Source organism: Lepisma saccharinum, chromosome 25 (genome assembly GCF_977018435.1).
Source record: "Lepisma saccharinum chromosome 25, izLepSacc3.1, whole genome shotgun sequence".
Lineage (NCBI taxonomy): Eukaryota > Metazoa > Arthropoda > Insecta > Zygentoma > Lepismatidae > Lepisma > Lepisma saccharinum.
The window spans coordinates 33,015,213-33,040,044 of record NC_139253.1 but is presented as its reverse complement, the minus strand read 5'-3'; the positions used below and the strand labels follow the sequence as shown (position 1 = coordinate 33,040,044).

The window sequence follows — 24,832 nt, the reverse complement described above, 5'->3', positions numbered from 1 at the left end:
TGATGATGTGATGAAATTGATGAATGGATACTCACAAACATCCATGCCCAGGCCGGGATTCGAACCCGGGACCCCTGACGTCGTAGCGCAATGTGCTAACCACTCCGTCACGGGAACCGGTTCAATAAAATATATTTTTCGTTAACATTTTTGGAGAAATGGACAATTTTTATGTCATCCTGTATGTATGTATGTATGTATTTATGTGTGTATATACATATATGTATGTATGTGTGTGTGTGTAATTCAAGACAAACCTCTGCCATATATTAATTTACACCGACCTTCTGGCGGAGTTGTTAACACTGAACATTACGACGCCAGGGTCCCGGGTTGGAATCCTGGCCTGGGCATGGATGTTGTTTGATGATATGATGAAAGGGCACTCATAGTCACCCTTGTCGTCGCGTTTAGGCAAAAGTGGCCTAAAAGCAACGTAAAATCAATCAATCGTTACCTTGCTTCTGAACTCTCAACGTTTGGAAAGGTAAAATTCGAGGTTCGATAGAGCCGCTGTGGTTCAGTCGGTAGTGTGTCTGACTGCCACGCAGGAGACCTGAGTTCGATTCCCGGGATGTGTTATCTGAGGTGGGAAATTTTCCAGCAGTGTCCGTACATAGAGCAGCCCTGGGGTTCACCCAGCCTCTAATATGTGGAGTAAAAGTCGGGGAGAGCGTGCTGCTGATCAAATCACCTCCATTATGCTGCCCCTCCTACCCTTTACATGTCTTAATGCCATGGGGCAATGCACAGGCAATGGGTCCGATGCCAAGATGTCTTCGTAACATTGCTTAGGTCAAGCAACTCCGAAGACCACTTAGCCAAATGGGTGTTACACGGAGTTGTAGCCAATGTCGATAACGATTGGAGCCTTAGTGAAACTATGCTCAGTAGAAAAGAGTGACGTAAGTGGTTTCTTCTGTAAAAGGACACTGAGATACCAATCTATCTTCCATTAAATCTGCTTCATTGTAGGGTAACGAGGCCTGTTTCATTTCTTCGTTTCTTTTGGTTTTAACCATTAATTTTAAGTACCGACAAACACTGGCGTACGTGGGGGGGCGGGTTGTTGGTTTGGCTATAACCCCCATTTGACTCGGCTTTCCAAAATGACAGACATTTTCATGTACAAGAAAGAATGGTGTAATATAACACTACATACTAAAGGAGAAGTTAGAACAACACTATCATAGTCGCCCTTTACCCTGCACATACCACGACCAGCAAAGGTCCATCTCATTTCTGAAACGTGGATTTTTCACAGTGTTTTTGTTTAGTATAAATAGTTTACCTGCAAATGCAGCACAACCTCGTACATTGACGCCCACAATAACAATTTTCATGATGTAATTGAGGTTGAAGTAGCCATTGTCAGACTATGTAATTATCTGTGGTTCCATTAAATATTTAGTTAAGTATGTACAGCCCTGGTCTCGTTGGTTTTAAAGGTTATTCTGGCTCGTAATATAGAATCACATGGAATTATTTGGAGCGTAGTTTGTGTGCAAACGTTGTGTTTGTTTTTCTCATGATTATACTTTTTGAAACAAAAGGAGAAATCAATATTGGGTTTTACAGAAGCTTTTTATCTACACTTCTGTCCGCTTTATTGCAAAATGGAGTTTAAAAGCGACACAGGGTAGAGATGGGACTTTTTTTTATGAAATATTGCCCAGGCGACATATATCAGTTGTCAAATGCGACCCTGAACGAGAGCGTTTCGTGAAAAGCATGCATCACCGTGATGAAAATCTAGCTCTGCCATATGGGGAGTCCCGAATTCCAAACTTTGTATTGGTTTAGAGTAGCATCTGTCATATCCTGGGGATGGCGACCAGCTGCCTCTGCCTAATCAACACCCCTGTCCTAGTAGACCAATGTTCGACCGATATGGACCATATGTCAAGCTTAACGGCGCCGGGGGCAGCGGGCCTTGAACCCACACACAGCGATCAGCAATCACATGCGCTGCAGGTAACTGAGATAAAGTGGCTGCAGTTAGTGTGGGGGCGGTGCTGTTCGATTGCGAATATCTGGATCCGAAAGCCGCTCGATTGCCTGTTCGCGCGGATGTTGGGGCCGTGTTACGTGTGTTTTCACGGGAAGAATTGAAAGTTTCGGTTCGTGTAATCCGATGTCGATAATCATATGCAAAAGCCTGGATCTGTGGACCCCGCGCGCTCTGGTTGGGGGGTGGGCGAGCACATGTAGACATCCCAATACGTTTTCAGAGCATTAATAGTTATCTGGCAATGGTTCTGCATTAGCAGACAATGTTAATTAGACATTATCCATTGTCTAGTGCGTTAAACTATACTTATTCTAAGTCCCCCTTCCTTAGATGAAAGCATTTTTCTTAACATTTCCGCTACGATCGAACTCTACCGTGTCAACTGAATAATTGTGTTGATGCCATGGCATTTTTCACAGATGGAATCGGTTCTAATATCCTTAGCATATCGCATAACATAACCAATCAGAAGTGATCTGTAAGTCACGAGTGCAGATGTAATGGCAGCTGAGTGAGATGTAAACAATGTATCACTTCACATGTTTAAGAGCCGATAACTATTCAACTAAGAGGAATAACGTTTCCTGTACAAAGATGTTAGATACAAAACAATGGCACTGCTTAAATACACACTTTACAGCGCAAACAGTGCACGTATGGAGGAATAAATTAGTTGTTTCAATTTGAAACACCGGGCGCACACTTATGGACAGAAATGAAAAATGTGTATAGAGTTGCAGTTTGTTTACACAATATCTCGTATATTGAGCAATTTCCTCTTATAAATAGTCTCTTGCTCTTTGAAGTTATTGGTTACTAAATGAAAACCTCATAACATGTATGCCGTCCGTGCTGTATATATATTATCTAACGCTTCCATTGCAATCGCAAATGCTAACCGGTAAGTTACAGGAAATTCTTCCATGTCTTCTATAAAAAATGCTATAAGATTTTTGAAAGCATTTATACTATCAAAAATGTTAAAGGAAATGCTTCCGTCTAAAGAAGACATTACACAAAGTTTCAGGTGAACAAATTTCTTTTTAGCGATGGTTGGGATCGAACCTACGAGAGACCTGTGATTTTACTTCAAACCAACTCCAATTCAGTGGAGTGAAGTAAAAGTACTACACAAAGAACTAAATTGTAATCCAAGGAAAATCAAAGAAGCAAATGGCCCAAAACCCTACAAGTCATCCCAATGTAGAAGTGAAGCAAATATGATCCCCTCTCTTCAGAAAATTGAAATTAGGGTGAATAGAGCACAAAATTGAGTTGTTTTGCTAACACACGGTGGGATCCGTCCGTGTCAGCTACCGGTATCTCAGAAACCACAAGACCTGTAAAGTTAAAACTTAATGAGCTGATAGATCAGCTCAGTAGTACCTCAACACAACATAAACCAACTGGATTGGCTCGTCTGTCTTGCTGTTAGAGATAACAATTAATCAGTGTGTCTAGGGTCGAAGAATTGAAAATCGACAATCGATATACAGGGTGTTCGGAGCGTGGCGTAGCGTTTCGTCCGAGTTGGGTTTCGACCGAATTCCAGGAACAGGCAGCTTACGGTTACCTGACCGAGTAGCGTTTCGTCCGAGGGCTAACATCCTAATAGTGTTTAATGTAGATTTAAAACCTTTTGTTCATTGCTTAGGTTTACAGTGCGATAAGGTCCATTGTTAGCGTCAGCCAGGACTGCTTTGGCTATCTTCTGACTGCTCCATTGCTTCAGTGGCTCTTAAAATTCTGTTATCCATCGAGACATATTTCTTTCTCCTCTTCACCCCTTCTAAATTCAGGTCCATTCTTAAATCTTAGCATCTGAATGTTCTGCTTCTTTCTTCAAATACTTAATCAAATCTTTCACTTGGGGGTGTGGTTTACCCACAACTAAGTTCAATCTGTGTTTCCACCCTTCAATCACGTTATTTGTCCTGTCTCCTTTGGTGGCAGTTCCACATGTAAATTGAAACCTGTGGATTTTCCAACCACTGGTCCACAAAGTAGTCGAAAAATTAAGTCAATTTTTAATTTTCTTCTGCCTGACTGTGGATATGAATCCATCCCTCCTCCACTTCCGTTAGCTTTAAGAATGCTAAGGCAGCACACATCTCTCTTTAATTAATTCACTGTTGTTGGTAATAACTTTTCCACGACATGGTCGCGCAACACAACGCCACACAACTTCACCAGACCGATTCTCCCTCTATTTTGTGTACCGGTACCCATTACATATCAAACTCGGTTGACCACTTTTTGGTTGTTGTAAACTCCATCTTACGAATAGATGCGTTCTCCTTGAAAGCAATGATCCAAATAAGGTCAGCAATGTCTTGCGCCCTCCGGTGCCACTGGTTAGTCAAGGTGTGACTCATCATCAGCCAGGCTCGGACGTAACGCAACTCATTAAACCGTCGCGGACGAACTGTAGCATTTTTCTACGAATCTCGCTTTCGGACGAACTGCAACTCGGACGAAACGCTACGTTCGGAGTAGGACTGGCAGTTTTTAAAAATGTGTTATTTTAATATGGTAAGGAGTAGCTAGAAACAGAAACATACATTTTGCAGGAAACCTCGCCAAGTTTTATTGAAAGCAGTTACAGCTCTGTATAGCATCAAATGAGCGCAGTTTGTTACACGGAGAATGCCCAACCTGTATTCAGTCTCCCTCCACGTGTTCTGTAGCATCTTAGGGATTACAGAAACAAGAGCATTCCGAATACGGTTCTGCAGTTCTTGTAGATCATCTATCTTTTAACCAGAACAAAGAAGTCTAGAGGGGTAACATCAATCTTGTCAATGACAACTGAATGTCTTTTCGGCTTATCATCTGGCATAATTTCGTGCAACAACTGCACCTTGCAATTAGACTTTAGAATTCCTAGCTGAATGCTAACCTCTCATATAGACTTCCGTGGGCTACGCATGCTTTTTCCTATATCGACCCAATTTTTGTTTGAGTGACACTAACGCCGCCACCAATCGCTGTATATGTTTGCAAATTTTGTGAATCCAACTCACAAATGTACAATTGCCTTTGAAATGCTTTGTTATCAAAAAGCTCGGTTTGTTGAAATGTAGTATTTTAAAACTGTCAGTTACAATCCGGACACACTGAATATTTCACATTGCAATATCTCCGAAACTGTTCGAACCATAAACACTAAATTTGGTGAGTTGAAAACACTGTAAATTATCAACTTGATGTAATATCCATCATCTCAGTCAATCCGTCTGTTTGTCCGTTTTAGTCAACAAAATGTCTGTCGATTTATCACAAAATACTAAAGATGGAAACATGGCCGTACATAAGGGAATGGTTTAACAGGTTTAAACCCTTCCATTGGTTTAGTAAACATTTTGCATTTATTGTATAATCGTATCAATATTTGATCCAATCACTACATTATTTTAAACCATTTTCATAATATGGTTCAGAGATGGTCCACAGACATAATGGATGGTCTTATATTCTTCATGTACAATGTTATTCTATTCATATGGAATAATAATGAAAATTATATTTTAATTGTTCATATAATTATTGAACATCGGTATGTATTTTTTTTGAGAAACTGTTTAAAATAAGAATAATGTAATTATTAACCAAATTTATAGTAATGAATAACTTCCGTATCCAGTTGTTATTTCAATATGTTGTCAATATTGAAGTAAGGTCTTCCCGATGTGCGTAATGGTAAGGCTGTCGCCTTGTAATCAAGAAGTTCTGGGTTCAGTTCCCGGTGGAGTCACATAGTGGTTTGGATCCCACTTTAAACTGCAGGTCCATTTCCGATTAGTCTATTTGTATATAAAGTGGACTTAAAATATGCTCTGTGACTATATTCAAATTTGAAGTCGTCGTCGCCTTGTAATGAAGGGGTCTCGGGTTCGATACCTGGCGGAGGCACATAGTGGTTCAGATCTTACTTTAAATTGTAGATCCAGTCCCGATTAGCCTTACTGTGGATAAAGTGGACGTAAAACACCAACTCAAATTTGAACTACCGAAAGTTGAACCTTTTACATTATCCCCATATATAAGTGTATACGGCAGTATATGGAAACCTAAATGTCGTGTGCAACGTCCACCCACGCAGTGCTCAGCACCACGGCGCAGGAGTACTGGTACTGGCTGCTTTCAACACACTAAACACTGCAGTTGGGTGGTCGGCAAAAGTTTACCCATATGTGCTAACTGATTCAGTCGTAGTACAAAGTCTCAGAAATATCTCAGGGCTTGCTGGGTGTAAAGAAAGATAAAACCAGGTTTATATATAGATGTAACAGTTTATTATAATCTTATCACAAGGATGTCCGTTAGCACACCTACACACGTGTCTTTACCTTTACCCTTACCACTCACGTGCATTTACCTGTACCACCTTTAGACTCGAAGAGATAAGAGGGGAGCAGGGAACATCCAATTCATTCCTCGCAGTGAGGCGCCAATGGGGAGTATGGGGACCTAATTTTATTTAGGGCCTGGTCGCCGCGGTCGTCACGGGTTTCCCTGAAAGAGAGAGTAGGTTGTCTGGAAACCCAACGCCACACTACCCTGGCGGGGTGCCGCAGGTTGATAGGGGAAGGAAACCTCTCGCAGCAAGCGGAGCGGGTCCTCTCACTCTAAAGTGGAGTTGTTCTCTCTCGCCAATAAGCGGAGTGGGGAATCTCTCACTCGAAAGTGGAGTGGGTTCTCTTGCCAAAGGCAGAGTTCAACCTCTCTCGCTGGAAGGCGGAGTGCGGCTTCTCTCGCCCGCAGGCGGAGGACAACTTCTCTTGGGTGCTTGGCCTCTCGCAAGAGCGGAGTGCAACTTCCTTCCTTCCTTCCTTCCTTAGAATGTTTGGACTCTCGCAAGAGCGGAGTTATCCTTCTTCCAGGTCCGTTGGTAAGAGAGATCTTATCGGGAGCCGACCTGAAAGCCAACTGAACTGCGGGCCTCGCTGCGCTGGCTTTATACTCGCGGTGGCGCATGGGTGGTGAAAATAGTAACTACAAGTACGCGTTGCTAACTCATTTTTTTACATATTGCAACCTTCGTACTGAGAAACATCCAAGAAGTGACATCAAGAAAACCACTAGTGGGAAAATCACTAGATGCACGGGTAATATATAAACTAAAACTGTGTGCATTCATACAATACAATTAATAATGAGCCTCGCAGGACTTTGCAACGAATTGAACAGAGTAAATGACAATAAAGGATAACATTTAAAAATACAACGACCACGCAGGGTCTAATAATGAGCGAAGTTAATAAACGTATAGGAGGACCCGTTAACATTTACAGAATACAGCGACCACGCAGGGTCAAATAATAATAAGCGAAACTAATAAACGTAGAGGTGGATCCGTTAACACATTTAAACATTTAGCATGCATTCTTCATCCATTCCTTCTTAACAAAATATAATATTGCGACCACGCAGGGTCGTTAAATGTGGCGACCACGCAGGGTCGTTACATACGCCCCTTCCTCGGGCAAAAATTTTGGTAGAAATTTAAAACTTACAATTTCTGGAAAAATTTTACTGGAAATATTAAAGATCAAACTGGTAAGAGTCTCTGTCTCTTCTACACTTCAATCACTTGGTCCACTTCTTCCCCTACTACTTCTTTCTTCCTCCTTTCTTCCTTCTGGGATGGCTGCTTGGCTATGGAAAATGGGGAGACACTTTGGTGGGTGACTAGTTGGTTTGGCAACTTTGTGACCTCTGGTTACTGGTAAACTCTCGAACTGTCCCAAGAGGGTCTAGCTGCTCCACAGTCTGCACTTCTCCAGGATCAGGGGGTTCACTACTGCGATCTGAGTTTCTAGAAGAGTACCTTCTGGAACTATGTTGGACTGGACTTCCTTCTCTTCCGACCGAGGATCTCCAATTTCTGTCTTGGTCTCTCTGGAAATTGCCCCTGGGAAAGTCTCTTCTTGAACGCCCTTGATTTGGTCGATAAGGTTCCCATCGACCATTCTGGTTACGGTTCAGTCCTCTATTACCTCCACCTTTATTAAAATTTTGAGTTCTCCAAGAGTTTTCTTGTTTAGTGTCACCCTTGGTCTCAATGCTTCGCACTTTGAAATTCTTATTGGGAAGTTCTTTACCTTTGAAGTCCTCTTTATTTCTCCAGAAGTCGGGGTCATCGTATATTTCAAAATCCTTGAGGAAGCTGGTCAATTCGTCGACTGTTCTGGGAGAGTGCGCAAGGCAGAGATTTCGAGTTCTATAAGGTAACTGACCTATGATTAAATTCAGCACCTCGCTCTCGCTGAAGTTGTCACTTAGATTCCTATAGGCGGCGTAAATGCTCCAAGCGAAGCTCTCCATATTTTCATGTACGGGACGGGAATATCTTCTATTTCTTATTGCAGTTAATTGCCTCTGCTTAGCCTTCTCGGAGGCAAACTCTTCTTTAAACTTTATGCAGAAATCAGCATAGCTAGCAAAACTGTCTATGTTACCTGCCAGCCAATGTTCAGCTTTACCTGTGAATACTCTAGGTAGCAATTCGAGTCTGTAATTGTCAGGCACTTGCATGAGCTCGAAGCTTACATTGAGCTCACGAAGATATTTCTCAGCTGACTGAGCTTCGATATCGCCCTTGAACTTGGGGATGTGTGCGATGTCAGCCATTCTAGGCATCTTAAATCCGGTTCTTTGCCGAGGAGATGTCCCGTCGGAGCTATCTGCTTCTCTAGGCCGCTTACGCTTATCTGATTGAATGGTTTCCAGATAGAAAGGATTCTGCACCACTCTAGGAGGTTCATAAGAGGCTGCCTCAGGATTCAAACTTCTATCCCGTTCAATGGAATCTGGGAGAACATCAGAAGGGACTCCCGGTTGTAGCTGCAACCGTTCAATTTTATCTTGCAGTTCGCCTACTCTTCTGACTATAGACCCAGTCTGCTCATGTATTTCTTGCCGAAGAGATACTTCCAATTTCTGTGTCTCTCCGCGGAGAGAGTTCACCTTTTCGCCGGTTGCTTTGGCCATCGTTTCTGCAGCTACTTTCTGTTCTTGGACCGCCTTCTCCATAACTACGGCCTGCTCACTCAGAGTCTTTACTGCTGCTTCTATCTGCTTAACTCTCTCTGGTTCTTCACCTCCACTTTCCGTCGTAGACTGGGCTACCAATTGTAGACAGGTATCTAAATTTCTCTCCATTTCACCACGCCAGGCAGCTAAAGATTCTAATTGTTCCTCTACTACTCTCACTACTTCTTGCTGACAAGAGATTCTAATTTTCTCTAATTCCTCCCTAAGACTTTCTAACTGGTCTGTCTTATGTTGGGAGAAAAGAGTCTGTAATTCTGCTCTGCTTCTTTCAGCTTCTTGCTGTCTCCTCTCTTCTAGACCTTGAACTAAGGCATGGAGAGTTTCTAATTCTCTTTCTCTCTTCTCTTCAGCTTCTCGTTTTTCAATTTCTCTTTTCTCTTCTACTTCTCGTTTTTCAATTTCTCTTTTCTTTTCAAGAGACTCTATTAGACTCTGTGTCTCTAGTTTCCGTTTAGCTTCTTCTTCTGCTTTCTCAAGTGCCTTTTTAGCTTCTTCTTCTGCTTTTTCATGAAGCCTTCTCTCCTCCATGGACTCCACTACTTGTCTTAGCTCCATTACCTCTTTCTTTCTAGCTCTCTCTAATTGAGCCATATCTTTCTTTCTCTGCTTCTCTTCCTCTATTCTTTCCTTTCGTCTATGTTCTTCATCAATCAGTTTACGCTCTTCCTCCTCTTTCTTTTCTCTAGATCTCCTTTCGGCTTCTTCCGCTTTCTCTTTCTTTCTCTCTTCTTTATCTCTCATCAGCCATTCTAATAACCAATGGTCTGATGGGGTCGTACTAGGAGCACTTGGTTCTTGTCCGGAAGCCTTTAAGGGTACTGTTGAGCACGTCTTGCATCTGGACACTGCAGTGGACACTGAGGTCTCTTCTTGCCCCTCACATCTCCAATGGAACTTCTGGAGACATTGGCAACACTGGAAATACTCCATCTCTCCTCCGGTATCCTCACAGCATCCGAACCCAGTCTCTTCATCTACGGTTTTCCTTCCTCTGCTTCTTAAGTTCATACTTGACGCGTCCCTTTCCATTTTGGCACACCGTCTATGGTTTCTTCCACAACACAACACTATATCTTCTCCTTCGTGAATTCTTTAGACGAACACTGACACTTATGAGCCCTTTCTAGTCCTTGTAGCTAATAGGCCCCCACTGGCTTGCTGGTTTCAGTCTTTACAATCTCTCGGGCCCCACGTTAAGAGCGCCAAAAACTGTATGCAACGTCCACCCACGCAGTGCTCAGCACCACGGCGCAGGAGTACTGGTACTGGCTGCTTTCAACACACTAAACACTGCAGTTGGGTGGTCGGCAAAAGTTTACCCATATGTGCTAACTGATTCAGTCGTAGTACAAAGTCTCAGAAATATCTCAGGGCTTGCTGGGTGTAAAGAAAGATAAAACCAGGTTTATATATAGATGTAACAGTTTATTATAATCTTATCACAAGGATGTCCGTTAGCACACCTACACACGTGTCTTTACCTTTACCCTTACCACTCACGTGCATTTACCTGTACCACCTTTAGACTCGAAGAGATAAGAGGGGAGCAGGGAACATCCAATTCATTCCTCGCAGTGAGGCGCCAATGGGGAGTATGGGGACCTAATTTTATTTAGGGCCTGGTCGCCGCGGTCGTCACGGGTTTCCCTGAAAGAGAGAGTAGGTTGTCTGGAAACCCAACGCCACACTACCCTGGCGGGGTGCCGCAGGTTGATAGGGGAAGGAAACCTCTCGCAGCAAGCGGAGCGGGTCCTCTCACTCTAAAGTGGAGTTGTTCTCTCTCGCCAATAAGCGGAGTGGGGAATCTCTCACTCGAAAGTGGAGTGGGTTCTCTTGCCAAAGGCAGAGTTCAACCTCTCTCGCTGGAAGGCGGAGTGCGGCTTCTCTCGCCCGCAGGCGGAGGACAACTTCTCTTGGGTGCTTGGCCTCTCGCAAGAGCGGAGTGCAACTTCCTTCCTTCCTTCCTTCCTTAGGATGTTTGGACTCTCGCAAGAGCGGAGTTATCCTTCTTCCAGGTCCGTTGGTAAGAGAGATCTTATCGGGAGCCGACCTGAAAGCCAACTGAACTGCGGGCCTCGCTGCGCTGGCTTTATACTCGCGGTGGCGCATGGGTGGTGAAAATAGTAACTACAAGTACGCGTTGCTAACTCATTTTTTTACATATTGCAACCTTCGTACTGAGAAACATCCAAGAAGTGACATCAAGAAAACCACTAGTGGGAAAATCACTAGATGCACGGGTAATATATAAACTAAAACTGTGTGCATTCATACAATACAATTAATAATGAGCCTCGCAGGACTTTGCAACGAATTGAACAGAGTAAATGACAATAAAGGATAACATTTAAAAATACAACGACCACGCAGGGTCTAATAATGAGCGAAGTTAATAAACGTATAGGAGGACCCGTTAACATTTACAGAATACAGCGACCACGCAGGGTCAAATAATAATAAGCGAAACTAATAAACGTAGAGGTGGATCCGTTAACACATTTAAACATTTAGCATGCATTCTTCATCCATTCCTTCTTAACAAAATATAATATTGCGACCACGCAGGGTCGTTAAATGTGGCGACCACGCAGGGTCGTTACATACGCCCCTTCCTCGGGCAAAAATTTTGGTAGAAATTTAAAACTTACAATTTCTGGAAAAATTTTACTGGAAATATTAAAGATCAAACTGGTAAGAGTCTCTGTCTCTTCTACACTTCAATCACTTGGTCCACTTCTTCCCCTACTACTTCTTTCTTCCTCCTTTCTTCCTTCTGGGATGGCTGCTTGGCTATGGAAAATGGGGAGACACTTTGGTGGGTGACTAGTTGGTTTGGCAACTTTGTGACCTCTGGTTACTGGTAAACTCTCGAACTGTCCCAAGAGGGTCTAGCTGCTCCACAGTCTGCACTTCTCCAGGATCAGGGGGTTCACTACTGCGATCTGAGTTTCTAGAAGAGTACCTTCTGGAACTATGTTGGACTGGACTTCCTTCTCTTCCGACCGAGGATCTCCAATTTCTGTCTTGGTCTCTCTGGAAATTGCCCCTGGGAAAGTCTCTTCTTGAACGCCCTTGATTTGGTCGATAAGGTTCCCATCGACCATTCTGGTTACGGTTCAGTCCTCTATTACCTCCACCTTTATTAAAATTTTGAGTTCTCCAAGAGTTTTCTTGTTTAGTGTCACCCTTGGTCTCAATGCTTCGCACTTTGAAATTCTTATTGGGAAGTTCTTTACCTTTGAAGTCCTCTTTATTTCTCCAGAAGTCGGGGTCATCGTATATTTCAAAATCCTTGAGGAAGCTGGTCAATTCGTCGACTGTTCTGGGAGAGTGCGCAAGGCAGAGATTTCGAGTTCTATAAGGTAACTGACCTATGATTAAATTCAGCACCTCGCTCTCGCTGAAGTTGTCACTTAGATTCCTATAGGCGGCGTAAATGCTCCAAGCGAAGCTCTCCATATTTTCATGTACGGGACGGGAATATCTTCTATTTCTTATTGCAGTTAATTGCCTCTGCTTAGCCTTCTCGGAGGCAAACTCTTCTTTAAACTTTATGCAGAAATCAGCATAGCTAGCAAAACTGTCTATGTTACCTGCCAGCCAATGTTCAGCTTTACCTGTGAATACTCTAGGTAGCAATTCGAGTCTGTAATTGTCAGGCACTTGCATGAGCTCGAAGCTTACATTGAGCTCACGAAGATATTTCTCAGCTGACTGAGCTTCGATATCGCCCTTGAACTTGGGGATGTGTGCGATGTCAGCCATTCTAGGCATCTTAAATCCGGTTCTTTGCCGAGGAGATGTCCCGTCGGAGCTATCTGCTTCTCTAGGCCGCTTACGCTTATCTGATTGAATGGTTTCCAGATAGAAAGGATTCTGCACCACTCTAGGAGGTTCATAAGAGGCTGCCTCAGGATTCAAACTTCTATCCCGTTCAATGGAATCTGGGAGAACATCAGAAGGGACTCCCGGTTGTAGCTGCAACCGTTCAATTTTATCTTGCAGTTCGCCTACTCTTCTGACTATAGACCCAGTCTGCTCATGTATTTCTTGCCGAAGAGATACTTCCAATTTCTGTGTCTCTCCGCGGAGAGAGTTCACCTTTTCGCCGGTTGCTTTGGCCATCGTTTCTGCAGCTACTTTCTGTTCTTGGACCGCCTTCTCCATAACTACGGCCTGCTCACTCAGAGTCTTTACTGCTGCTTCTATCTGCTTAACTCTCTCTGGTTCTTCACCTCCACTTTCCGTCGTAGACTGGGCTACCAATTGTAGACAGGTATCTAAATTTCTCTCCATTTCACCACGCCAGGCAGCTAAAGATTCTAATTGTTCCTCTACTACTCTCACTACTTCTTGCTGACAAGAGATTCTAATTTTCTCTAATTCCTCCCTAAGACTTTCTAACTGGTCTGTCTTATGTTGGGAGAAAAGAGTCTGTAATTCTGCTCTGCTTCTTTCAGCTTCTTGCTGTCTCCTCTCTTCTAGACCTTGAACTAAGGCATGGAGAGTTTCTAATTCTCTTTCTCTCTTCTCTTCAGCTTCTCGTTTTTCAATTTCTCTTTTCTCTTCTACTTCTCGTTTTTCAATTTCTCTTTTCTTTTCAAGAGACTCTATTAGACTCTGTGTCTCTAGTTTCCGTTTAGCTTCTTCTTCTGCTTTCTCAAGTGCCTTTTTAGCTTCTTCTTCTGCTTTTTCATGAAGCCTTCTCTCCTCCATGGACTCCACTACTTGTCTTAGCTCCATTACCTCTTTCTTTCTAGCTCTCTCTAATTGAGCCATATCTTTCTTTCTCTGCTTCTCTTCCTCTATTCTTTCCTTTCGTCTATGTTCTTCATCAATCAGTTTACGCTCTTCCTCCTCTTTCTTTTCTCTAGATCTCCTTTCGGCTTCTTCCGCTTTCTCTTTCTTTCTCTCTTCTTTATCTCTCATCAGCCATTCTAATAACCAATGGTCTGATGGGGTCGTACTAGGAGCACTTGGTTCTTGTCCGGAAGCCTTTAAGGGTACTGTTGAGCACGTCTTGCATCTGGACACTGCAGTGGACACTGAGGTCTCTTCTTGCCCCTCACATCTCCAATGGAACTTCTGGAGACATTGGCAACACTGGAAATACTCCATCTCTCCTCCGGTATCCTCACAGCATCCGAACCCAGTCTCTTCATCTACGGTTTTCCTTCCTCTGCTTCTTAAGTTCATACTTGACGCGTCCCTTTCCATTTTGGCACACCGTCTATGGTTTCTTCCACAACACAACACTATATCTTCTCCTTCGTGAATTCTTTAGACGAACACTGACACTTATGAGCCCTTTCTAGTCCTTGTAGCTAATAGGCCCCCACTGGCTTGCTGGTTTCAGTCTTTACAATCTCTCGGGCCCCACGTTAAGAGCGCCAAAAACTGTATGCAACGTCCACCCACGCAGTGCTCAGCACCACGGCGCAGGAGTACTGGTACTGGCTGCTTTCAACACACTAAACACTGCAGTTGGGTGGTCGGCAAAAGTTTACCCATATGTGCTAACTGATTCAGTCGTAGTACAAAGTCTCAGAAATATCTCAGGGCTTGCTGGGTGTAAAGAAAGATAAAACCAGGTTTATATATAGATGTAACAGTTTATTATAATCTTATCACAAGGATGTCCGTTAGCACACCTACACACGTGTCTTTACCTTTACCCTTACCACTCACGTGCATTTACCTGTACCACCTTTAGACTCGAAGAGATAAGAGGGGAGCAGGGAACATCCAATTCATTCCTCGCAGTGAGGCGCCAATGGGGAGTATGGGGACCTAATTTTATTTAGGGCCTGGTCGCCGCGGTCGTCACGGGTTTCCCTGAAAGAGAGAGTAGGTTGTCTGGAAACCCAACGCCACACTACCCTGGCGGGGTGCCGCAGGTTGATAGGGGAAGGAAACCTCTCGCAGCAAGCGGAGCGGGTCCTCTCACTCTAAAGTGGAGTTGTTCTCTCTCGCCAATAAGCGGAGTGGGGAATCTCTCACTCGAAAGTGGAGTGGGTTCTCTTGCCAAAGGCAGAGTTCAACCTCTCTCGCTGGAAGGCGGAGTGCGGCTTCTCTCGCCCGCAGGCGGAGGACAACTTCTCTTGGGTGCTTGGCCTCTCGCAAGAGCGGAGTGCAACTTCCTTCCTTCCTTCCTTCCTTAGGATGTTTGGACTCTCGCAAGAGCGGAGTTATCCTTCTTCCAGGTCCGTTGGTAAGAGAGATCTTATCGGGAGCCGACCTGAAAGCCAACTGAACTGCGGGCCTCGCTGCGCTGGCTTTATACTCGCGGTGGCGCATGGGTGGTGAAAATAGTAACTACAAGTACGCGTTGCTAACTCATTTTTTTACATATTGCAACCTTCGTACTGAGAAACATCCAAGAAGTGACATCAAGAAAACCACTAGTGGGAAAATCACTAGATGCACGGGTAATATATAAACTAAAACTGTGTGCATTCATACAATACAATTAATAATGAGCCTCGCAGGACTTTGCAACGAATTGAACAGAGTAAATGACAATAAAGGATAACATTTAAAAATACAACGACCACGCAGGGTCTAATAATGAGCGAAGTTAATAAACGTATAGGAGGACCCGTTAACATTTACAGAATACAGCGACCACGCAGGGTCAAATAATAATAAGCGAAACTAATAAACGTAGAGGTGGATCCGTTAACACATTTAAACATTTAGCATGCATTCTTCATCCATTCCTTCTTAACAAAATATAATATTGCGACCACGCAGGGTCGTTAAATGTGGCGACCACGCAGGGTCGTTAAATGTGGCGACCACGCAGGGTCGTTACACGTGAAACGAAACACGAATTATTTTCTTTACAATTGTAAATGCGAACAATTGCGTAATGAAAATTCACCTATGTTGCGGAGATTCTTGAGTTTGTCTACACATATGAAAGCCCATCTCCACTCTCTCTTTTACCAAAACAATTCATAATGCTAACTCTATGTCCGCATTGCATATAAAATAATTATCGTGTAACGTTGATTATTTTGTCATGTTTACTAGAGCATTCGGTGAAATTAAGTTTTCAACGTATTTAATTCCAATCGTATTATCAATGCCTGATCGTTTTTATATATACCTATTCAGCTTGCGGGCCTGCGAATCCCATGCAACTGCTATGACCCGGGAAAAGTTGCAGGTCAACCCCCACCCACCTTCGATTCGTTCAGAGGAATTTATTAAATTTCAAACTGCCTACCTCCACCAGTGTATCGTCAATTCGTTCCACGTTTATCTAACAAAGTTATCGCGCTTTCAGTTATGAAATACGTATTAAAAATGGAGAGAGATGGATTAAAAAACCCTATGAAAATATTCAGCGAGAATTTTAATCACTCACTCGCCACACACCCTCCCCCCATTTTTACATCAACGAGGGGGTCGGAGAGAACTCTCACGCTGATATCTGAATTAATTTCCAGAGTGTTAGAGCCGAAATAATCGTAATTGTGAGACATTCGCGATTAATTGGTTGATAAGCGGATTAACTATGAATGTTTCTGCGTATGAACACTTCGTGTAAGAAGCGGAACCGGAAGTCATTCTAAAACCAAACAGAACTGACGTGTGTGTTTCAGGCATGCCGGATTACGGTTTGCTTTCTCCACAAAAAGGAGGGGGGCTTGGAAATTTATTTCTTCCGCTCCCCCCTAAAATTATGCTTCCAACCAGCCCTGTCGGTGAGTGTTGCTATTTCTCCCTGAGCAATCCTCTAGGAAAAAAACTGTACGGAAATAGGTGTGGGAGTGGGGATTAGGAATACTGATTTGTTTTCCAGATTCACTAAACCGGTGGAAATGGAAGGGCGTTGGATTAGTTCTGGAGCAACATAACCATTCTCGCGGATTACAGGGGGATAATGGTTCCCGTCTCTACCTAACACAGATGGAAATTCGATTTTGGCAACACCGACGCCTCTCTAACACTAAAATGATTTCATACCGTATGTGAAAGCTTGTGGTTGGGTGTGGAATGATGAATAGTGATGTCCATGAAGACGTGATGCAAGAGTTTCCTCTGCTATCCTTTTAGCAAAATGCATCAAAAATATGGACAAACTTTCTTCTCTAAAATGTGATTATTACATCTGATGTTTAGAATAATGCTTTCCTTTTGGAACGCCCTGTACGATGTATTGCATAATGTGTTCATTAGGGCGTTTGACTGCCATGTGGGATACCCGGGTTCGATTTCAGCTGGGAGATATCTGGGGTTCACCCAGGCTCGAATAAATATATACATGTGCGTGGCAGGCAGAGCGTGGTGCTGATCACGCCATCTCCAGAAAGGATCTACATTGTGTAGAATGTGTGGGACCACACCTAGACATCTCCACATATACCTTCACAGCATGTTGCAGGAAGTAGCTTTACATTATAGGCTATACCAACAAGAAAAATCGTACATGAACTATTCAAAGTGAAGATATAAAAATAAGACCTATTACGTTTATGAACTAAATATGATAATCTATTACAGTCAAGAATTATATTTACCTTGTGCTATAAAATACTTGTTAAAATTTTCATCTTCAGAATTTTTAGTTCACCTTAACACAGAAATTCAATTTGACTGTTGCCATGAAACCAGTATAACAGAAAGTTAACAATAAACACCTTCCTTTAATTGTAGTATTATTGAAAGAATAATACCACGTGATATAGTAGGCATTGTTCTAAGCACAGACCCGTACCAATGCACGTGAAGGAAAATATTGAATGTAACGTGTCCTAATGCAATACTAATCTAAATAAAATAATACTGAAATTTGGGTATGGGTATCCAACAGGTTTTCTACATAAAGAGTAAATTCACAAAAGTAATTTATCTAATTTGAAACATATGAATATAAATTGAGTGTTATGGATGTCGCCGACTTTAAATATATGGGGTGAGAATAGTGATATTACATCCTCCCCTCCAGTGACTAAAAAAAAATTATAGATACTCGAGTTTGGACTCCAATTAAAAAATACCCAGTAGATTTACATAAAAACGAGTTACATCAAAATTTAACTTATTCAATTCTGCGTTAATCTATGCTAACCAAATTGTTTTCAGAGTATGCCTTCTATTTTTTATCATAGTGAGAACAAAAAAGTGCCGCTTTTTTCGGTTTTGCAAACGGTCGCTCTCTTTGAAATTCCATAAATAAAAAACGGGTGGTTCGATTGTGATGAAATTTTAGTATGGTGCAGACAGAAAGGTTTTAAACACAATTCTTAATTTTCAGATTTTTAAAACCTTTCTGTCTGCACCGTACTAAAATGTCATCACAATCGGACCACCCGTTTTTTATTTATGGAATTTGAAAGAGCGACAGTTTGCAAAACCCGAAAAAAGCGGCACTTTTTTGTTCTCACGATGATTAAAAATAGAAGACACACTCGAGAAAAAATTGGTTGGCAAAGATTAACGCAGAATGTGTGTGTTAGTGCACCCAATACATGTTAATAAGATAAGTCGAAAATATATTTCAGAATAGTATTTGGTTGAAGGGGTAGAATTTAAATCCTCGAAAATTTCTTCTATGGTGGGTTGCTATAATTAATAAGATAATAACAGACATTGCTACTGCTAGTATCCACTCAATATATTAGAGATAGACACAGAAATAAAGCAAAGAAGAATTTACAAAAACTGTGATATCGAGAAATGTACGATGCGGTACGTTACATCTACAAGAAATCTAGACACCTTCGACTCATTAAGAAAACTTTTCTCTGGCTTAAAGAAGGGAGGAAAAGGAATCAGGCGGTGCTTGGCTTTGTTGGTCGAGAAACTTGACAGAAGTTCCCGAACCTTTCTCATTGTCTAGAGTCCATTAATTCCTGTTGGCAGCTGATTCCTGGAGAAAGAGTTTTCCACCCTCCATCCCATCTTTTCATTCTCTCGTCATTGAAGACATGAAAAGAAGAGGCGATCTTGCTTTTGGAAACTTCGGTTCCCGAATAACAGCGAACAGTTTCAAAGGTGAAAGAAACTTCCTATAAATTACGGAGAACTTATGAATAAAATAGTACCTTGTAACGAGATGGAGTCTGCCAGGCAAACCTGGAAAACTCCTTTTGTTTTTAATCTTGTGATTTTTGACTTGCGAATTGGACAACATGTTTCTTATTTGCTACATGGGTTTTCACATGATACAGCAAAAATGTAATGTAATATTTATTCAGAAGTACGTGTGTGTACTGAATATTTTTTTTAATTTTTAACTTATCCTCAATGTTACATATTATTATGTCTCATTTTAGAAATTTATTTAAATGAAATTTGAAAATTAAAATATAACCCAATAGCTTTTGGATGTATGATCCTGTGTGTGTGTGATTACCATTACTTTCTTGAAAAATAACCAAGTATAGAATTTTAAGGAGTATAGCCTACTTTAGATATCACTAAATAATAACTTTCTACATACTTAAATTCAGACGATGAATCTGTGCATCGAAAATAAATAGTATTCTTATTGTATTCTTCATAATTAAGATAACTATGGCTGAGTAACATAAATGGACAGAAACTATGGTACGGAACTACTTCTCTACAATATTCTCTTTGGCATTAAAAACTTGCCTGCCTATATTAATCCAAATAACTCAATAATAGATAGATAATAAGTGCAAATATCTTATCGTTACAAACTTTGAACTCTCTTGATGGATTTGCGGAATATAATTTCATAAGGTACTAAATTTTTACTCATTAAATTTATTAGCCAAATTCATTACAATGCTTTTCAGTTGTAATTTATATTTACTTTTCGATACATCTTAAGAGGTTTTAAATGTGTATTTCCATTCGTTTGAACAGGAGTTAATGAATTATGAGTTCAGAACTTATCCACCATTTAAAAGATTTATATAAAACTTGAAGTAATTTTCGAAAAATTAGAAATATAATGAAAAAATGCAATAGTGTTTTTGTAAGCAATGCTTATTTTTCAATATTTTATTTGCAGTGAAAAAAGCGACGCAGACAGCCAAGGTAGGAAAACGCCCAAACTTGAAAATACCGGCGGAGGCCTGGGTTCGATTCCTGCCGAGGCCATCTACACGACGTCACCGAAAAGACCAGCATCACCAGAAGCGATGAAGGTGAGGCTAGCTGCAATGGTTCTTCAGCCACCCACCAGGGTGTAGCAGTGTCGCTGGTGGCCTCCTGATCAATTAATAAAAATGGGGTCACTAATTGTCATGCAGTTACTGGGCAAAAAATATTTTTTTCGTAGAAAATTGCTCGAACTCTGAAGCTTTATTGTTTGTGTTTTTGTGTGTGTTTGTGTTTGCAATTTTTTTCTGCATCTGCATGCAAGCGATTTGTACTTACTGAGGATGACTTGTGCACAAACTGATCTCGTCGATTCAGTTCGAAGTTTTGAATTCTTGTGCTGTGTTGTGTTGTGCGTTGTTGTGTTGTTCTTGCTTGTGTCTTACGTTCAATCTTCGAACATTCATTATTACACTCTTTTGTGTTTCCATACTAACAATTGCAAATTTTTCCTGCTTGCTTCACTTTCTCTGCTTCGCACGGTAGAGCATCAAACACATTCCCTACCACTAGATTTCCCAAACTGTTACATACACCTTGAAGCAACAAGTAGCATAGCCTGTGTGCATCTAAAAACAATAATGAATCACATTATTAATTGCATTTACCCCTAGATTTGGCATGATTATTTTTTTTGCCCAAAGAAGTAAATATAATCGAAATATATTTTTAATAGTTTGTAATACATAAATTTAAGAAAAATCATTATCATTTTAAAAATTCTAAGTAAAACTTTTCACTGAATGTGACTCAAAATGTTGTTGCTACTTTAAATATAGAACTGTTCTTATGTAAACTTTAAACATGGAATTATAGAATTTGAAATATGTCTAGCCAACTATTAACAAAAGAAATATAGTGCGAAAATAGGAATATTTTTATAGGATTATAATAAATATTTCGTGTTTTTTCACTTGTTGCTTCCTTTTGGAATTTACATTATGCACTTTTTCCTGCACATAACATAGTCATCCATCTTCTTTCTGAAGTGCATATTTATTTATTAGTGGAAAACATTCAGTTCGAATAAATGCCATACTAATGTGACGATTAAGTTTTTATGTTTGCTCAATATAATTTTTCATTTCTAATTTTTCTTAAATAATTAATCAAAATATTTCAGTTAAATTCTAATAATTTGTGTACATAAAAACATTTATATTTTTATAAATATTTTAACTTTTGTATAGCACTTTTTAATTATTTTTTTTACATTTACCTCGAGTTTTGGTTTCTTTTACATTGGTTTGGTTGAACATAATGGAATTCTTTTTCGTTTTTTTCTTTCTTTTTCGATTTTTCACCGTAGCAGATGAAAGAATATGGGATTAGAGGACGACCACATGGTCATTCGGATGTTCTTTACGCTGACCTCCAAGTACCGAAAGCAAGCAACAATGGCTCAATGAAAAATAACAGAACCCAGAAGACCAACATGTCAAGGACTGAGTATGCAACAATACAGTTCCAACCTAAAAGTTTGGAAAGAGCTGAAATATGAGTCTTTCTCTTCGGCTATAAGTTATCTGTATACTAATCCCTCTTCTTCTCACTATCATTGCCTTTTTTCTTTCTTCTCTCTCTAACAGAACGCAACAACAACTTTCAAAGGAGCCTCGAAAAACGGGGGAAGGGAAAACCATAAACAATTATTATAAACACTTGTGATTGAAGTGGACTCAGGCAATAAACATATATAAACAAGAATGGTGCACTTCTTATGTGTATTCCTCAAACGGACAAAGAAGAGGACACCTCAATATTTTCTCTGTTCAACATTGAAGAAACAATTTGTTTGAACGTGTGTTAGCTTCCGCTGCTGTTTTGTTTCATAGTTCAGCGTGGTTTCAGTGTGTATATGATCCGCGTGCATGTGGATGTGTGTGTTTTACCGTATGTGTGCGCGTATTGTTTTGCACAACGTTCAAGTCACCAGACATGTGAAGAGCCTATTGTGTTCGTTGCCAACAGACTGGTCACAGTGCAAAGTCATGTAATATTATTACAAGCTCATAGACATTAGTTGATCTTGTATACTACTGTCATGAATTTTAAATTTATTTAAAACAAGTTTACATTTTATGAAGAAATGAAGTGGTTGATTGATCTTTGCTGAAATGGTCTCCGCATAATTGTATTTTGTTTGTATCGTGACGTTATTCAATTGAGTCATTCCAGAGAAAATGTTAATGATGCTTCGGATGATTTTATCGTGTACCTGAACGTTCGACAACCGTCGCTAAACTGTTAATCAGGCGTGTTTGTGTCAAACGATGTTCGTAATGTTTACAAACAATCATCTCTACAAAGTGTCGGTCTGTAATGTTAGTCAGAAACGTTTCAAGAAAATGGTTAATGTTTGAGTAGTCAAAGACAATTGATTCATTGAATGTTCATGAAAAATTCAATTTTTATTACCTCTGAAATTTGGTAAGTTATTTATGCTCTATTTTCAGTTTTTGTTCTACAAGAACCAATATGTTGTTGCAACTTGTACTGTTCGAAACCTTAATATTTTTGCCCATCTTGTGAGTGTTAAGGTTTCAGATTTTTAGCACTTGAAGGAATATATTAATTCCTATGGTCAGTACGATTTTTTAAAGCTTTCAAGTGGTAATTTTTATAAGTCGAACACCGTCTTAATGTAGTTTATTTATCATAGATATTGTTACCTATATGTTCATGGTTTAACGCAGGTTAGTGTATGTAAGACCTAAACTAGAAATCTGTTCAAAGATTGTTCTCAATTGTGTTTGGTATATTTGTAAGTTTAGCCAACACAATGCCTTGTAGAATAACATCTCCAAAATTCCAAGAGTATAGTTCAATAGTACAGAACTACTCTTTCATTGAAATTAATTGGTTTTGCACCTTAATGAAAGGTGAAATCACAGATACTTAATTTCAAACAAGTTGATTGTTCTTTACATTCATATTTATATTATTAAATAAAATAAAGTTGTTGTGAAAGGGATCAGTAAAATATGCCAATTAATCAAATATAAAGTAGTGTTGGGCCTAATGAAAACCATTAAAAAAATTAATAATTATTGGCTTCTAGGTAAAGAACACGTGTTCACAAGGAAAGGTGTGTATGTTACCAGATGTTTACATTTTCAAAATATTTTGTGAGGAATAAGACATATTCTTGTCTTAATTGTGCCAATATGTCATTTAATATAACTGCATTATTGTTAAAAAGTTGTCTAGCTGAAAATTACGTTGGTTTTTATCTGTACATTCTGAAAAAACAGAATGTTACTTTCGTGTGTGTGAAAGTGTGTGTACTATGACATAAGAATTTTTGTAATGCACTGCTGTGATACCAAAATGCTTCGTAGACCGTAGTTCCGCTATTTTCAAAATATGTAGACAAGTATCTTGACCAGAGTCGATTTCTTGCATTCTTATCCTAGCAACAAAACATTTCCACTGAAAATTAGATCAAAATTCTCACATTTTGCTTATTTCTATGGTAAATAAAAGCTACGAACTGCGTTCTTTAATTTTCTGTTTGTCCGTATTTCTGAAAATGTGTGGCAAATTGGTTATGAAACTACAACTCTTTCATTTGAAGACTTGATAGTTGAAAACAAAATTAAATTTGCAATGTTTATGTACAGTATTGCATTAGCCTTTTAAATATTACTTGTTTTCTACGTGTTATAGATTTTTTATTAGTATTGTGAGTTATTTGTTATAGTGATCTGCACGTTTGTTCTGAATGAACATCTGATAACGTTGATCTTTAAAAACAAACGCAATAGAGTCCATTATTCATTTTTTAAAGTTTGAAATCAGTGTTTGAATGTTAAAAACTGTTATTCATGGAGACAATATTCAGAAAACAACAGAATTTTTTTGTAAGTCAACAAGGCGTACAGAATATATATATAATGTTTATTTTTCTCGCAGTTTCGCAAGTGATATTTTGATGTAACTACGATTTTCACATACTTCCAGACACAACAATTATAAAAGTGGTATGTCGGACATTTACATAAAATTCCAAATATTAATATGATTATATTAATGATAATGATTATACAGGAGTCTTCGATTTGTATATATTTAAACCTACAATATTTTCCTCAAACATTTTATAAAAATTGATAACCTACAAATCTATTTAGAAAATATATTACTTGCAATTGCGTAATGAATGGTATATGAAAAATAATAAGCATACATCTAATTTTATTGAATACTTTTCTTGTCACTGAAATAATACATAGTCGGTTTACTTTCTTTTGCGAGAAATGCTCTTCTTACTTTTTTTTAGTATTTAAAAATCGAAAATCTTGAACCGAAAACTTGAGCAATATTTATTGTTTTTTCTCGATTTGAATGGCTTTCTTTGCAACAATTTACTAAAACTTATATTGATTTACATGCTTATCAAAACTACTGTTCTCATACATATGAATTGTCACACCATTAAGCCTTGTTTCCATGATATGAAAAACTCAATATGCTGACCAAAAATTTATTTTATTATAAAACATAAACTAAACGTTTAGTTTATGTTTTATAATAAAATAAATTTTTGGTCAACATATTGAGTTTTTCATATTATGAATTGTCAGATTATCATTGTTAAAAGAAAAAAGAAAATAACAAGCGCTGTATTCGTATCAGAAATAATTTAAAATTTACATAAGTTTTAATGTTTATTTATCCATA

At 39.8% G+C, this 24,832-nt stretch overlaps 1 protein-coding gene across 4 annotated transcripts in view; it reads left to right on the top strand.

Annotated features, from left to right (window-relative positions):
- Positions 1-24,623, top strand: part of LOC145978504 (synaptogenesis protein syg-1) — a 794,118-nt gene extending 769,495 nt beyond the window's left edge. The window contains exons 12-13 of one of the 4 annotated variants that reach the window (XM_083111126.1): positions 20,061-20,196; positions 21,739-24,623. In XM_083111126.1, coding sequence (XP_082967252.1) covers positions 20,061-20,196; positions 21,739-21,807 — 205 coding nt within the window. In that variant the 3' untranslated portion in view covers positions 21,808-24,623. Of the gene's footprint in view, positions 1-20,060; positions 21,196-21,458 lie in introns of those variants that run through there. The other 3 variants (XM_083111125.1, XM_083111124.1, XM_083111128.1) reach the window with 3 other exon arrangements.
- Positions 24,624-24,832: the final 209 nt, after the last annotated feature.